General features: G+C 32.9%; 2 protein-coding genes across 2 annotated transcripts; both read left to right on the forward strand.

Annotated features, from left to right (window-relative positions):
• Positions 1-1,547: 1,547 nt before the first annotated feature.
• On the forward strand, positions 1,548-4,402 carry LOC122603532 (protein NRT1/ PTR FAMILY 5.8). Its single transcript, XM_043776258.1, has 4 exons — positions 1,548-1,689; positions 1,843-2,060; positions 2,151-2,647; positions 3,379-4,402. Exons 1-4 carry the CDS (start codon positions 1,635-1,637, stop codon positions 4,169-4,171), a joined length of 1,563 nt encoding a protein of 520 aa, XP_043632193.1. The 5' UTR covers positions 1,548-1,634; the 3' UTR covers positions 4,172-4,402.
• Positions 4,403-15,146: 10,744 nt separating this feature from the next.
• On the forward strand, positions 15,147-16,323 carry LOC122605783 (peroxidase 63-like). The gene has a single exon (XM_043778739.1). It carries the CDS (start codon positions 15,192-15,194, stop codon positions 16,176-16,178), a length of 987 nt encoding a protein of 328 aa, XP_043634674.1. The 5' UTR covers positions 15,147-15,191; the 3' UTR covers positions 16,179-16,323.
• The last annotated feature ends 37 nt before the right edge of the window (positions 16,324-16,360 follow it).

Here is a 16,360-nt window from a genome sequence, read left to right on the forward strand (position 1 = left end):
CTTTCTTCATAAAAACCTTTATCAAGTTTATTTTAAAGCTTTTAACATTTAAGTACTTAATTATTAACCAAGGGACTGTTTGTTTTTTTAACCATTAAGTGACTGAATTGATAAAATAACTGAATGGATAAATAATGTTTGTATTGATTAAGTCAATACAACTATTTTTTGTTTATTAAGTCACAAAGTAAACACTTTTTATGACTTAATAAATTAAGTATTTTTTATTAAGTCATAACTTTTTTTATTAAGTCATTAACAAACACCACCTAACTAATTTTTTTATTTATATTTTGTTAAACATAACAAGCTAGAAGGATAGCTAGTTATCATGTACATGCTAGTATGCTACTAATGGTTTTCGTAGCAGAAAAGTGGGCCGGGAGTTGGGTGTATATAGTGTTGGATATTTTAATGTAATTGGATTAACTTGTTTTGACCATTATTGTCATAATAATACTTCATTTAGGCTTGAAAGTGCGGAGTGCACACCTATCTAAATTTATTGACCTTCGCCCCGCCCCTAAGGTACGTGGGTCCAAGGGGCGGTAGCCCTTGGTTTTTTAATTCAATTAGGTTGTTATGGTAAAAATCCCTCTGATAATCTATTATTCGGAAATTGAGGGACTATTTTTGCCAAATTCGAAACCTATGTATGCTTAAAAGGCAGTTAGTGGGCCTAATTGATAAAAACACTCGTTCATTGTTGATAATCGACACATTCTTTCTTCTTCTTCTGGTTCAAACGCTCTCAAATGATATATACAGAAAATTCTTAATTCTCTGAATTATATCCGATTGAATAATCTAAGTGAACCATCAAATTGATTCAATCTGAAAGTGATTACACGTTTTTCAGAGATTGCTATTATCTGATTATCTGTCCGTTATTTACAAAATTCCCCAACATATAGTTTTTGAAGGTTTTTTTATACTAGTTTCTGAAAGTAGTGTAAAATTAAGAGGGAGTAATTTGATATTTGATATAACATATATATCTTGGATGATGTTAATTATATTTTTATTATATGTGGGTCTAGCTAAGAAATGATAACGTTGTTACACAAAAAATAAAATTTGAAAACGTATATGAAACGATTATTATGAATATATAATTTAGTATGTAAGTTACTTATGATGCGAGTATTTTATCAAAAAAGATTTATGATGTTCAAGTTACGAGTAGATGTGTGCATCTATCTATGTGGCAAGAATGTGGAATGTACATGTGTCAAATGATTTCTAAACGCAAAAGCATCTTGTAGAATTTGCCAAAATTATACAAATAGAAACATAGGCAAACAAATACATATAATTGGTTTTGTAAATATATCCAAAATTAAGATTTAAGATTAGAGTTGGATTTGACATGCTAAGTAATGTTGTTGTATCAATCATCATTATTGTGATGACACCTTCAACTGACTCTAGCCAGTTTTTTCTTTTTATTTTGCCTTTTTATCGTGAGTGCATCCATGGTGTTCCATTAATAAACTTTTGTCTCTCAATAAAACGTCAACTATTTGTACCTTGTTTGCCTCTCCAATCACCTCCCACTTATTACCATTATTTTCTATCACACCATAATACTCTAATATCATATCGTATCATATATTATATCGATCCATCATTTAATGGCCGGAGAGACGAGATTCCGAGTACTCAATAAGCCTTGTGTTCTTTTAATAGGTACATATTTCTTTTGTATCTTATATATGATATGAAGGTCAATTTGATATATTATGTTTCAAATTATTAGGTACCCGACCGCCTTGTATCTATTAATTGTTGTTGTTTATGACGTACGTTAACAACGTGGGACTTATATATGTTTTTGTGTAGTCATTGCTGGAATCGAGAGGTTTGTGTTTAAAGGGGTGGGGTCGAATCTTGTGATATATTTGATAGATGTGATGGATATGAGTAGCTCCTCTGCTGCCAGGACTGTTAATAGCTGGACCGGGTTCACGTCCATGGTGCCATTATTCGTGGCCCCTCTTGTGGACTCATATTGGAACCGCTATTCTACTATTTTAGCCTCGTCTTTCATATATCTAATCGTATGATCATATACAATCAATATAATTTTCCTTAGTTTTTTTTTTTTTCTCAATAGGAGTCTTAATTAACATTTTGCATTTGTTTTTTAGGGACTATTGGCATTAACATCAACAGCATTAAACAAAACAAACTCCTCGTCTTCGTCATCATCATTGTACATGTCACTATATCTGATTTCACTAGGCATAGGTGGATACAACCCTTCATTGCAAGCGTTCGGCGCTGATCAAATAGACACCGATCAAGATGAGCTTCCAACGACGAAAAATGACAATAAGGATTCTAACAAGAAAAGTATGTTTTTTCAGTGGTGGTATTTTGGTGTGTGTAGTGGAGCTCTTTTAGGCGTGTCGATTATGCCTAATATACAAGATTCTGTTGGTTGGGGTTTAGGGTTCGCCATGCCTACCATGGCCTTGGTGGTCTCTATGGTTATGTTTTCTTGTGGGAGCCGGTTTTACACCTATAGCCACGAGACAAGCAATGACGTTAAATCTTTGGAGAAAATCGTTCAAACCGTTAAATGTTCTTTGTCTAAATTTATCCATTCGAAAAATGATGAAAAATCCAGTCTTGCCGAGATTGAGTAAGTTCTTGATGAATTATGATTCGTCTCAACTTTGATCATTGTTACTAGTATTTTAACTCACATTCATCTCATTTATAAAAGGGTCTTCCTATTGACAGTCTTATGGGTTTTTATTGACGTGCATATAATAGTTGTATCTTTTATCATAAAAGTCAAGAAGATGAACTTTTTTTAAGAAAGGTACAATATTTTTTTTATGCAAACTAACCACAACCCTCCTGTATTTAGTATTTTTCCTTTATAAAAGTTGTAAACATTTCCGGTTATAGGGTTTCTCTCTCTACTCTCTCTCTCTACCCTCTGCTCTCTCCTTCCCCAACGGCTCTTTTTCCTGGATCCTTAGATCGGAGACTGAGCGTTTTTGAGATCGAGATCAGGGTTTTTGAGATTAAGAGTTTGAGATCGAGATTATTCCCTTCGGGTTAAAGGTCCCACTCCGGTGTATCTAACCATATTTTTTTATCTTTCTTGGGCCGGAGGTCCGTTCCACATTGGTGGATCTGGAAGCAGCCTCTCTACCTTTGAGTAGAGGTAAGGTTTGTTTACATCATACCTCCCCCGTACCGCGGCTTTGCCGGGATTGGGTTCCGTTGCCGTTGCCGTTGCCGTTGCCTTTATAAAAGTTGTAGTAAATGTATATATTTTTAATCCCCTGCTTTTAGAGTATTCGTAATATTTGTAAACAATGTACGAGTAGTATAAAGTGGTTAATTACATTCTGTTTTCAGGCTTGAAGATAAACCATTGTGTTTAAAAGGAGAAAATGAAACTGAATGTTTAGCTCATGACCAAAACTCACACAACACTACTAATCATCTGGTTGAAATCTTAAAAGTCGTGGTTCGGCTACTACCAATATGGACAACCCTGCTCATGTTTGCGGTCATTTTCCAACAACCAGCGACGTTTTTCATAAAACAAGGCATGTCAATGAAAAGAAACATAGGAGATAGCTACAAGATCCCACCAGCCACACTTCAAAGTGCAATCACAATATCCATAGTCCTTCTCATGCCATTTTACGACACAATCTTCATTCCCTTCACTCGTTTAATCTTACGCAATGAAAATGGGATCACAACAATGCAAAGGATCGCCATTGGGATGTTCCTTTCTGTCATTGCAATGATATTTGCGGCCACAGTTGAAATGAAGCGTTTGCAGTTACCATTGGAAACACTTAGTATATTCTGGCTATTGCCTCAATACATATTATTGGGGATTTCAGATATTTTTACTGTGGTTGGAATGCAAGAGTTTTTTTACAGCGCGGTCCCTCAAGGAATGAGGACAATGGGAATAGCTTTGTATACAAGTGTGTTTGGAGTCGGGAGCTTCTTGAGTGCGTTGTTGGTGTATCTAGTCGAGTATTTTACTACCTCGGAAGGGGGTAAAGGGAACTGGTTTGCCGATGATATGAACGAAGCCAGGCTTGATAAGTATTATTGGTTGTTAGCCGGTACAAGTACTTTGAGCTTGGTTTTATTTGTATTACTTTGTATATTTCAAAAGACAAGATAATTAACAACGTACCAGAACCAGGCCCAAAGGGTGGTCTAGTTGGTCAGTCTATAATTTAATCACAGGTTTACATTATAGTTTTTCGGGTTCTTGGAAAGAAAACATAGATGTTAAGTTGTTAGCCAAGTAATTTTAGTGTTATTGGTTTCGTCTAATCTTGCCGTGTTGTACATATTGTCATTTGGTCGTTTTTTGGATTTTGTCTAATATAGATATACGTGTAGATCTCCATTTTTCTTTCTTAAGTTAGAGGTTTTTGGTTTCAAATATGCCTTTGAGTGATTTGTGTTTGGATTTGATATTATTTTAAACTTGAAAGTGCGTTAGTAAATATACGCAAGTGAAAACGTTAAGATGGTTTGCAGATAATCATTGATTAGATTAGGTCTCAATATAATTTGGGAAATCTTTATTAAAGTTAAATTCACGAGTTTTATTGCAGTTTTCCATTTTGGGTCGTTTTTCATAATGGACACTCAAATATATCATCATATTACATTGGCATTTTTCAACATTGTTAGTTAGGAACTTATTCTGGTTGTTGACGAAATGATTTATATAGAAAAGAGACACTTTTTTAACCTGCTGAGTTATATTTTTTAAACATGTTATTATCAGAATTTTGTTACAATCTGTCATAGTAAGTCATTGGAACAAAGATGAATATATTGGAACAATTTAATACTAAGTTTACAAAATATATAGACCAGATGTATTTTTCTGTTTGACCCATTGCGCATTTAATTTTTATTTAAAAAAAACAAAATCTTCTTACGAAATCTACGTTACGCATAAAAAAAAAAAGTTCAATCATTGATTTGCTTCACAATTCACATCATGTACTAAAAAAAGTTGGTGGACCAAATCAAAGCTACTCGGCCTAGGGTAATCGGGTGCGGAAATATAAGTTGGGCTTTTGATTAACAAGAAGCCCAATCAAGCCGCACATTGGACATGAGTAGTAAAATAGGAATATATATGACACCCAAACAAACCACAATCAAAATATATACTAACCCAAATTACTCGGTCTTGGTGAAGCATCTGGTCATGAACTACAGATATGATGAATAACATTATGCCGATCTCAAACCTATTTCATGTTAGTCTACTAGGTCAAGTTCATATGGGCTTGGTTGGAGTTTATGAGCTCTAGCATGTATGATAACTATGCACGCAATTCTATATGATTGTCGATTATTCGGGGTGAAATGCAAGATACTTTTATCATCTTTCATTTTTTTTTAACGGTCCTCTTTAAGAACTCCTCGCCGGCAAGCACCTGGCCGAGTCCTAGAATGCACCTAGCTGTCGAGCTAGTTTTGACTCTTTCTAATAAGCTCTTCAAGCTAAGCTCCTTAAGCATAACACTCAAGCTAGTTGAAGAATTTTCGGATTTTTTTATTCGTGTCTTTAGAGCAGATTGAATCAGAAAGTAAGAAGTTTCAAACTTTCTATTACATATTCGTTCCAACCAGTATTTGGGTGTTTTTGCTTGAGCTGTACGAGATGAAAGTCTCATATACAGTTCTCGGAGGGGGATCACACCTATCTCAATGTGACACCCGTCAAAAAAAAAAAAAAAAAACGATTGCTTATAATAGTCTCTAACTTGACTTTCTAATTTCTTGACTAATCAGTGTGCCTACATGGTATAACGAAAGTAAAGGTGTGTGATCATTCCAATAGTTAGAATTTAGACACTCTATCTTCTTAAACGTAGACAGATATAATTATTCTATTGATATCACTATATGTCATATTCATTTATAGACATTGATAAATCTCTATGCAATACTTTGTAGTGAGTTTAAGTCTATGATCATCAAAGTGAGTTACAATAGTTACATGAGGTGAATTAATAATAATAATAATAATAATAATAATAATAATAATAATAATAATAATAATAATAATAATAAATAATAATAATAAGAAGAAGAAGAAGAAGAAGAAGAAGAAGAAGGTGTAATAAGAAATTTATCTAAGATTAATAAGATCAACATATTGTATATTGTATATAAAACACAACATATACCAAAATATGGAGGATATGTTTGGTTAGTAAGTCGGCTAGATGAAAAGGGATTTAAAATCTCATTTTAACTCATTTTTTTTTATAATAAGATAATACTATATAATCTATTATTTTAAGTAAATTAAATACAAGCAAATTAGTCATAATACAACATCAACACATGATCCTATACGCTAGCTTGAAATTCTCGGTTTAATGGGATTAGGATTCTTGTATATAATAAATTATCTATCCTAATTATAAACTATAACAAACACTTATCCCTACACTTATAAAATATATGTGACATAATGATCAAAACAAAATCTAAAACACAACTTGTGTGCTTGCTGCCGTCGAACAAAAACCAAGACATCATCACAAAATCTAATTCTCTTCAACACTTAATTATCAAAGCAATCATCCTAGAGAATTCTTGGATTTTTGGTGAGTCTAAATTAACTTTTCCTTATGTTTTAAAAAGATCTTTTATATAAAATCTATTGTTAAAATTCTTATAGTATTATATTTTATGTTATTTTGTGAGTGATCATCAATCTTGGGTAAATTACTTATCTTATCTTTTCATATATATAAATTTATCTTTATATTTATTGATATTCTATTTTAAGTAACCTATTTGATGAATATATATATATATATATATTATGATAAAATTTATAATAACTAATGAAAGACTTTTTAAGGTTAAATCAAGAACTTGAAGTATAAATCATATTAATGTTAAAAGTTTACGTATTATTTGTGGTGTAACAAATTATATAATTAAAGAAATCCAATTATGAAGGTATGGAAATCATAATAACAGATGTAAATAGGTGTTGGAAAGATTTGAAAGTTTATATATGTATATTAGTTGTAGTAGTCTTTAAAACAGTAAGTTTGAGTTATTTCAGAATCTGGACGGATTCGGTTTGTTAACTTTGAAAGGTCGTATCTTGGTCATGGAAGATGGTTAAGTCACGTTTTTGGTGTCTAAAATTAAATTCAGGAAGTCTACTTTCTGGTGGAATTGGTTTCGTATAAAAATATGAAGTTTAAGGTTATCAAACGAATTTTATAACAAAACTGCGCAAAGCTGAGTTTTCCGAACAGATTTGGGTCGACTTCAAATAGTCATATCTTGGTCAATTTTATGAACTGGAAGATTATTTTTTTCCAAAAACATTTTTAAGATCTTAAGAGTGTACAGTAAAAATTTAGATTTTTTTTTAAGCTTCGAAGGCCCTTAACTTTTATAAAACTTTTCTGCACGCAAACAGTGAATTTTCTGACTAGTATGTGATTATGGAATTTTCAAAAATAGTTAACGTACAAAATAAATTAAGTAAAAATTCATGTAAGTATATAACACTCTAAGGTTACAGTGGTTAAGATTTGAAATCTTGAATTTTTCGTTCCGTTCTAATAAAAAATAGATAAAGTTACCAAAAATTTCAGTGAATATGAACTTGTAGAAACCAATGGTATATCATTAAAACAAATACACTATATTAAGTTATGTGACTTGTAACTTAATAATACATGACAAATCAGTTGTGAATATTTTGAAAGTAGCCATATATGCATATCATCAAATGCGGGTTACAATGGACGGTTGTTGACCATGTCCATAATTGTAACTTGTACATGTTATGTTGTGTAGATTCTAGTGATCTTTTGGACTTTGCACAACTGCTTGCTGATTGAGGTGAGTTTCGTGGCCCCTTTTTATTTTATTTATTTGGGGGAAAATGATGCTCAAAACACTTTTCATTTCTTTACTAGTTGTGCCAAAACTGGTTTATTTTCTTGGACAAATACGTGTAATTATGAAATGTGTATGCTAGCTTGTTTGTGTTAATTGTATGATGCAATAGATGTCAGTTGATATCTATTGAAGACTATTTGAAATCTATCGACCAACTATATACTCCAACTGGTAGTTGTTGGTATTACAGTGTTTGATTGAGTTGTTGGCAAGTGATGTGATTGAGTTGTTGGCAGGAGTGATGGGGATTGTGTTGTTGGATAACTATGATGACATTGATCAGTATTTGGATTGCATACAAGCTGCTACATGTTTATATTTACACTATTGTCCAAACCTCATATATCATGCACAACAAATTCATTTGTATTCCTTTAAACCTACGAACTCACCAACATTATGTTGACATTTTCGAGCATTCATTTTCAGGTAATAACAATGCTTAAGGAGACTGAGTATAAGGACTTTAGGAAGACTAATAAAGAGATCCTTCATGGACTCCTAGTTGCATTTGAACATTGAATTCTATTTGCTACATCATTTGCTATTCGTTGGGCGTGTTGCCTAGTCTTATCCCGCTTTTGGGAATTACATTTATGGATTTCATTTAGTATAATTCTATTATAAATTCCATGTGCTATTGCTATATCTGTTCGTCATATCTTACGATTCCGCCTAAGATGGGGTGTGACACTCAATAAAGTCTATGATTGGTTTGAAGAGCGTCTCAAGATTCAGGCAATTGCGGATGATATAACTAGTAAATATGTTCCTTCTCATGTAAACATATTTTATTGTCTAGGGGAAATTACGCTTACCTGTTTTTTAGTACAAGTGGCTGCAGGATTTGCTATGACCTTTTGGTATCGTCCAATCGTTACTGATGCTTTTGTCTCTATTCAATACATAGTGACTGAAGCTGATTTTGGTTGGTTAATCCGATCAGTTCATCGATGGTCGGCAAGTATGATGGTCCTAATGATGATCCTACATGTATTTCGTGTATATCTCACCGGTGGATTTAAAAAACCTCGCGAATTAAAAGTCAAAAGCAAACAAAGATTTGGACATTTGGTTGTAATTCTAGGAAGATCAACATCAACGTATACATGGTTGGTAACTTTTTGGCAGAAAAGGATTAAAATACCCGATCTATAGTAATTACTAACTTCTTAATTTTTATGATTGATAAACATTATTATTACACTGTATGCAAAAGTTAAAGTGATATTCATACAATAAATTTTAGCCATCTACAACAAAGGTACAAAACTTATTGTACAGTGTACAGTTGTACAATGCAGGAATTGTTGTAGATGGTTAAAATAGAGCATAAAACAGCTCTTCTGTAATATGTTAAAATAAGACTCGTATTCTGTTTATTTATAGTTATTAATTTATTATTAGGGTTAAGTGCATCAAAATGTAGATAACTAAGATCGAAAAGTTATAATATGCACGAACTATCAAAATCTATATTGTATGCACGAACTTTGTAATAATGTTCAAATCATGTAACTAACTATGACTGACCAATCAAAAACTTACACGTGACAGTTAATAGGAGGTGCCACATATATCATGTTACATGATATGAACATTTTTACTAAGTTCGTAAATAAAAAAAAAGGTTTTGATAGTTGATGCATACTATAACTTTTCGATCTTAGTTACATATATTTTGGTGCACTTATTCCTTATTATTATTACTTCAAATTAGGGCATCTTCAATAATGTGTTACCAAGTTTTTTTGTAAGGCTTTTTAGTCATTAAAAAAACTTTTGCATAAACCTTTTCTTATTGGAGTGAAAATATCTTTATATATAGGTTGATGTTCTTCAAGTCATTGAAAAAATTTAACACCCGTACTCTATTTTGTTTTGCGATTAAAAATTATTTATAAAACTTTTTTTAAAGTTTTTTCCATTAACGCAAAGACTTGATTAATAACCTTTAAATAAAGATCTTTTAGGATTTCACCATTGTATATGCTCTTACTACTAGTAAACAGTAGTATTTAAAAAGTTTGACTTTTACTCCTCCAGTTCCATATTATATCCGACTTTGATTTGTCAACTTTTTACTTTTAATCATAAATATCTTTGTTTGTGTAATATAGTAGTTGGTGAAATTTATATTAATGAAAATGAAATTTAATCCGTCCATACTTTTTTATATGAAGGGTTATATATTACATACACATATTTACGGTCAAAGTAAAAAACAAAGAGTTTACAAGTTAAAACTGAACATTTAATATGAGACTAAAGATGATAGTTTTCCTGTAATAGTGTAGTTTAACATAAAACATTTATAATCATTTATCACAACAAGAAGAGATAATGCATGTCACATCGAAAGTGTGTGTTCATATGTGGAGTTATTGAGAAAAATGAGGTGCATCCGAAATCGATGCGAAGTGGACTCTGGTCCTAGTTATGAAAGTCATCAATGGGAATGAAAATAAATGTATATAAAACGCACTCTATCAGAATGGGAATGGGTCTAGTAGTATGAATTGAAGTGTGTGATATTGTTACATTATAAGTTGTGATAGTGGTTAAAAATAAAATACTTTAAATACTTTATATTTAGGTTTCTAGACATGAATAGATAAATATTTTACGGTTTAATCAAGAGTAAGACACTTTTAAAATAATTGTTTTATACTAATACCCTAATCAACTTCGAAATAACTATTAGTGGAGTCAAGTGTCCATACTTGATCTAATTAAAACTCGACCTGAAAATTCAAGTCTAGCTTAAGGGTTTCTACCTATCAACCAAATTATTTTTATGACAGGTCCGGGTCGGGTTGTACTCACCAACCCAAATAATCTTTTTAATTTGACTCCCTTGAACCAAAACCAACCTATTTGACCTAGCAACCCGACAACCCACTTAACCCAAAAAACAATCCATTTGATACAAAACTAACCTTGTTTATATTGTCAACTCGCTTTAGTTAAGTCGATTTGAGTTGACATTTCTAACCTGAAGCTTTTAGTGAATCAGTTTTTCAACTCTAACCCGACACGAGATGATTAGATTGACATCCCTAATAGTTACTTATATATAGAGATTTCAAATCTAAAGGGGAAGGGTGTAGTCGGTTTGTTTTATCGGCAAAAATCATCGGCAAGCATTGGATCATCGGCTACACAATAGCACGTGTATCGGCTAGTTTTGGCAAGTTTAATCGGCAAGCATTGGCAAGATACATCGGCTAGTTTTGGACAATGAAAATGAACGTTGGGCAAGGCCACATGGCCACTTTTGGCTGCCAAAAGGCATGTGGGAGCGTGAATTTGTTTTTTATATATATATATATTCCCCCCCCCCCCCCCTCAACTTATAAATATATACAACTTTTTCAAATATAATTAAACAAAACACATTTTATTCTTATTAAAAACACATAGTTAAAAAAGACAATAGATGATAAAAACACGAAATACACTGCGTACGATTACTCATCATCATCATCTTTAATTGACATACTTCCCAAGCCATGGTAAGTGTAATCGTTGAGCCACCACTTGTCGTGTTGCGGACATTTGACATCCCACGTGGTTTTGTTTTCCCCGCAATTGTCGTGGAACGATTCGACCCAAGTGCATTAGTCACCCAACGTGTGACCAGCCTTAAAAACATCATCGACCACACTCTTGAAGTTGTTGATCTCCCCCTGTAGAAACGAAGAATAGTGCTCTTCGTGCTTCGAAACGTTGCGGCGTGACACTTGTATTGCCTCTACCTTTTGCTAGCATTTTCGTCTTTTCTCCCTCAGGTATCCCATGACCCTAGAGAGTTCAGTTTGAAGGAGGGTGTCCTCTTTGATATCAGCCATGATTCGTGTCTTCATTTCATCTTCGGTCAGACGAGGTCAGTGAACATTCTTTTTTGATGACGAGGATGCCATTTAGTTAGAAAGAATGAGTTTTTAGAATGATGAAAATATAAGATGAAACTGAATTGAATTGAGCTCTGTGTTTGTAGTTATAGAGTGACAATACAACTAGCCGTTCAGATACTGAAAGTGTAAATGTATTTGAATTTTTAGCCATTTGAGGGACTGAAAGTGTAAATATTTTGAGTTCTGCCGTTGGAGGGACTAACTGTGTAAATATTTTGAATTTTGAACGTTGGAGAGCGTGTTGTAGTTTCTCTTAGAATACTGGGTCCTCCATCTGGAACATTATCTCAAAACACAAACTTTTATTATAATACTAAAAAATGTCTTCTTCATCAAATAAAATGACTGTTGATCAAGTGCATGAGGGTATCATGGTTGATAGCCTCGACCACCAAAGGGTCAAAGAGGAACTTATGGTTATTATGCGAAAACTTAATGCGAAGAAACAATGGTGTTGAAAAGAAATCGATTATATACAAACCATGTATTATACTGATCTTGAGTGTCAATACTTTACTTATTTGCATGGGAAGATCGATAAGATTACAATTGCTGTGCAACAAATTGCTTCTGCAGTCATGACTTTGGACCATCTAATCATATGGGCAAAAGCAATGAATAATTTCCGTTCTTGAATTGTTTAGAAACACTTCTATGTTGTATGTTTCTCTTTAATAAGTTTGTAATGTTTTTAAATTATGAATAAATTTCCGTTGTTATTAAATGGCCAACTAGACATCTTTTATTAAAATACTTAAAGACATTACATAGTCCATAACACTAAAACACACTTAATTAAAATAGTAAAACACACTTCATAATTCAACTCAATTAAAAACCAACTATCATAAGCTCACTCAAGCAGTGCTCGTAACTGAAACGCCTCCCAAGTTTCTCACGGTACTTCTGATGCGCCGTTGCATTCAACAACTCATTAGAGACATTCCCCTCTGCATTCAAGCTTATACATATTGCCTCAAAGTGCTTACAGGTGTGAATAATTATCCTAAAATGACATTCTAGTTGATGTTTGCTCCTTGGAACTCCAGTCGTGTCTCTGTTGAACATTTCATTGATGTTGTGCCACATGGTTGAAGTTGAGTTAGCCATTTCACATCTACCGGTCAAAGGGTCAAGCCTCCTCAAAAACCAACACCTCGTCAACAAAACATCCTCTGCTTCAGTCCACTGATGATGCGCCATTTGGTTATGATGAATGAAATGATTTGATAAAGATACAAGGATTTGAGATAATATTGTTGGAAGGTATGTATGTATAGAGGTTGGAAAAAGAAAAAAAAAACGTTCAGACGCTCTTAACATTCGAATTTCACTAAAAAAAATGGTCACTTCATACGCTCCCTACGTTCACTAACATCGGCCAAAACTAGCCATATGTTTTATTTATTTGTAAAGTCAATGAAAGTTTAGGGGTAGTTTTGGTAACTTTTTTTTTTTCAAATAATTGGCAAAAACACACAACACTATCACTTTTTGCTAGTTTTTTGCAACGCCGCGTGTCGATTTGTCATTGGCCAAAATTTGTCAATTTGCCAATCTTTTGGCATTACACCCTTGTCCCTAAATATCTTTGTAAAAAAAATCATATCCGATTACCAGACTATGTCTGTCGTTACATGATGATGTACCATAATATTTTTGTTGCATTGTGAGTGACTTTTTTGTCGTAAAAAAATCAAATGCCCATGGACAAGATAGTAAATAAAAGTTCCATATCATATACAAAAATTATTACAAGGAATTGACTTATCTCACCGTTAGATGATGAGCCTCTCTGGATCCACATGTACAGCTCTTCGATAGGAACACATCCCCACCACACCTGTCCACAATCACATGAACTATTGAACCATGGTCACATGCTGGTGCCTTATTTGGTTTGTAAAATCACGAAATTAACCCCTCCGCCCATATAAAACCGCGTGTCATTCACCGTGATTAGTGGCAGCCTTTGAGCCAGATATCGTTATATTTACTCTTCACGCTCCCCCGCGTTTTCCATCTATTAAAAATAGAGAGAAATAATAATTTTGTCATCTATATAACATTACTGAGTTAAAAGTTACCTTTCAAAAAAAAAAAAACTTTACGAGGAAATATTATTTTATTTATTTTTGAATGTTATTTACCTTTCAAAGTAGCATGCATGGAGTTAAAATCATGTTATTTTTTAGGGAAACGCTAAATACAGTTTTTATGGCTGTATTTAACATGCATAACAAAACTTGTACCTTCCATATTAAAAGTTCGTCCCATGATTTTCATGGTAAATGTACAAACGATTTATGCACTTTAAACACAGCCCTAAAAGCTGTATTTAGCAGACCTTTATTTTTTATGATAGATTTTAGGTTTAAAATTACAAATTTTATAAAGTTTGTCATGGTCTCCTTAGCTGCACTTAATATGTATAAATAATTTATTTTTTTCGTATCAAAAGTGACCCTTTTAATTTTATGATAGGTATATAATTACTATTTTTTATATTTTAACTACAACTTCGTTTAATAAAATTCATTTAAAATTGTTAGTACAATTTGATTCCGTTAAAACTATGGTCTAGATATCCGTACCCACAATGACAGTTAATAGCTCTAAAAGATTAACTTAAACTGCCACATTTCTTTAAAAAGTAAGGCAATGTAATACTCGTATATTCAAAAACGATGATAATAGTGTCAGTAAGTCAAATAAAATATTAGGATATACCGTTTCCCCTAATTAATAGAAGTCGTTCATTCTCGTAAACGTAACATCTTTCTTTCGTGGTCATTATTATAAGAAAAATACGTCAAACGTGGCTTTTAAATTTATAGAGTAGTTTATAGTTAAATTATTATAAAAAAAACTAATTTTATAATAAACATATTATAGTTTCATTCACCATCTCTTTAGACTATGTTGTAAGAATGGAACTAAAATAAATTAGATTTAACAAGTTAATCTAAGTCTTTGGTCTTAAATCAAGTGGTACCTTGATGGTTGGATAACAAGGCTTGGTGGTAACACAAGATCTTGATTTCCAATCTCATAAGAGAGTTTTCTCATAAATATCGAGAATTGAGTTTTTTCATAAATTGATAATTTACAATTAAAATATAATGTAATGATACCACCAATGACACAATAATAGTACATTGACTTGTCTGTTATTCAAAAGAAACCATTTTAAAATTGAAAAATGGAAGAAACAAAAATAACAACAATAATATAATCATTGATAGAAACATTAAAACCCATCATCACACCATTTCATTTCTTTAGCTCATCATATCTTCCACTCATTCTCAAACCATGAAACAAATCACTCTAAAATCACTCACATTACTAACAATCTTTTTCATTTCCCTCACCATTACATCTTCACAACCTCTCACGACCACATTCTACCAAAAAACATGTCCAAGATTCGAACAAATCATGCAAGACACAACTACAAACAAACAAATAAATTCCCCGACAACCGCCGGAGCCGCCTTACGTCTCTTCTTTCATGATTGTTTAGTCGAAGGATGCGACGCATCCATCCTCATTTCCTCAACCCCATTCAACAAAGCCGAACGTGACGCAGATATCAACCTCTCACTCCCAGGAGACGGTTTTGACGTTGTTGTACGTGCCAAAACCGCTCTTGAACTGGCCTGCCCTGGCGTTGTTTCATGCGCGGACATTTTAGCTGTCGCGGCAAGAAACTTAGTCGTCATGATGGGCGGGCCAGTTTACAAAGTTTATCTTGGAAGACGTGACGGGAAAATGTCACGTGCTTCACGTGCTCAAAATGTCTTGCCAACACCACACATGTCCATGAACAGAATAATCACGATATTTAAATCTATTGGTTTTTCTGTTCAGGAAATGGTGGCATTGACTGGAGCACATACTATTGGATTTTCACATTGTAGTGAAATAAGTAATGATATATATAATTACAGTAATACGACACAATATGATCCTTCTTATAATCCTAAGTACGCGTCAGGGTTAAGGAACGCGTGTAAGGATTATAAGAAAAATCCTTCGTTGTCGGTTTTTAATGATATAATGACACCAAGGAACTTTGATAATTCGTATTATAAGAATTTGCCTAAAGGATTAGGTGTTTTGAGATCGGATCGAGCTATGATGATGGATCCAAGGACAAGGCCTTTTGTCGAGCTATATGCAAGAGATCAGAAGGCGTTTTTTGAAGCATTTGGTCGAGCCATTGAGAAGTTGAGTTTTCATGGTGTGAAAACTGGCCGAAATGGTGAGATCCGGCGTAGATGTGATTCTTTTAACTAAGTTAATTAGATCTGTTGATTCTTATGTTATTTTTGTTTTTGGAATGATAAAAAGATGATATAAATTTTGTATACTTTGAAATAACTTCTTTTTTTTTTTCTTTCTTGTTTCCATTATTAATCAAGAGTGCTTTTTGGAGTTGTTATTGTGCTTTTTGGACTTGTTAGTGGAGTAGGATATGT

Source organism: Erigeron canadensis, chromosome 6, assembly GCF_010389155.1.
Source record: "Erigeron canadensis isolate Cc75 chromosome 6, C_canadensis_v1, whole genome shotgun sequence".
Lineage (NCBI taxonomy): Eukaryota > Viridiplantae > Streptophyta > Magnoliopsida > Asterales > Asteraceae > Erigeron > Erigeron canadensis.

Excerpts from the sequence above, each read along its gene's own strand:
- LOC122603532 (XM_043776258.1), top strand. The coding sequence starts at position 1,635 with ATGGCCGGAGAGACGAGATTCCGAGTACTCAATAAGCCTTGTGTTCTT. Across the intron at positions 1,690-1,842 it reads GCCTTGTGTTCTTTTAATAG|TCATTGCTGGAATCGAGAGG; the intron begins GTACATATTTCT and ends GTTTTTGTGTAG. Across the intron at positions 2,648-3,378 it reads TCCAGTCTTGCCGAGATTGA|GCTTGAAGATAAACCATTGT; the intron begins GTAAGTTCTTGA and ends TTCTGTTTTCAG.
- LOC122605783 (XM_043778739.1), top strand. The coding sequence starts at position 15,192 with ATGAAACAAATCACTCTAAAATCACTCACATTACTAACAATCTTTTTC.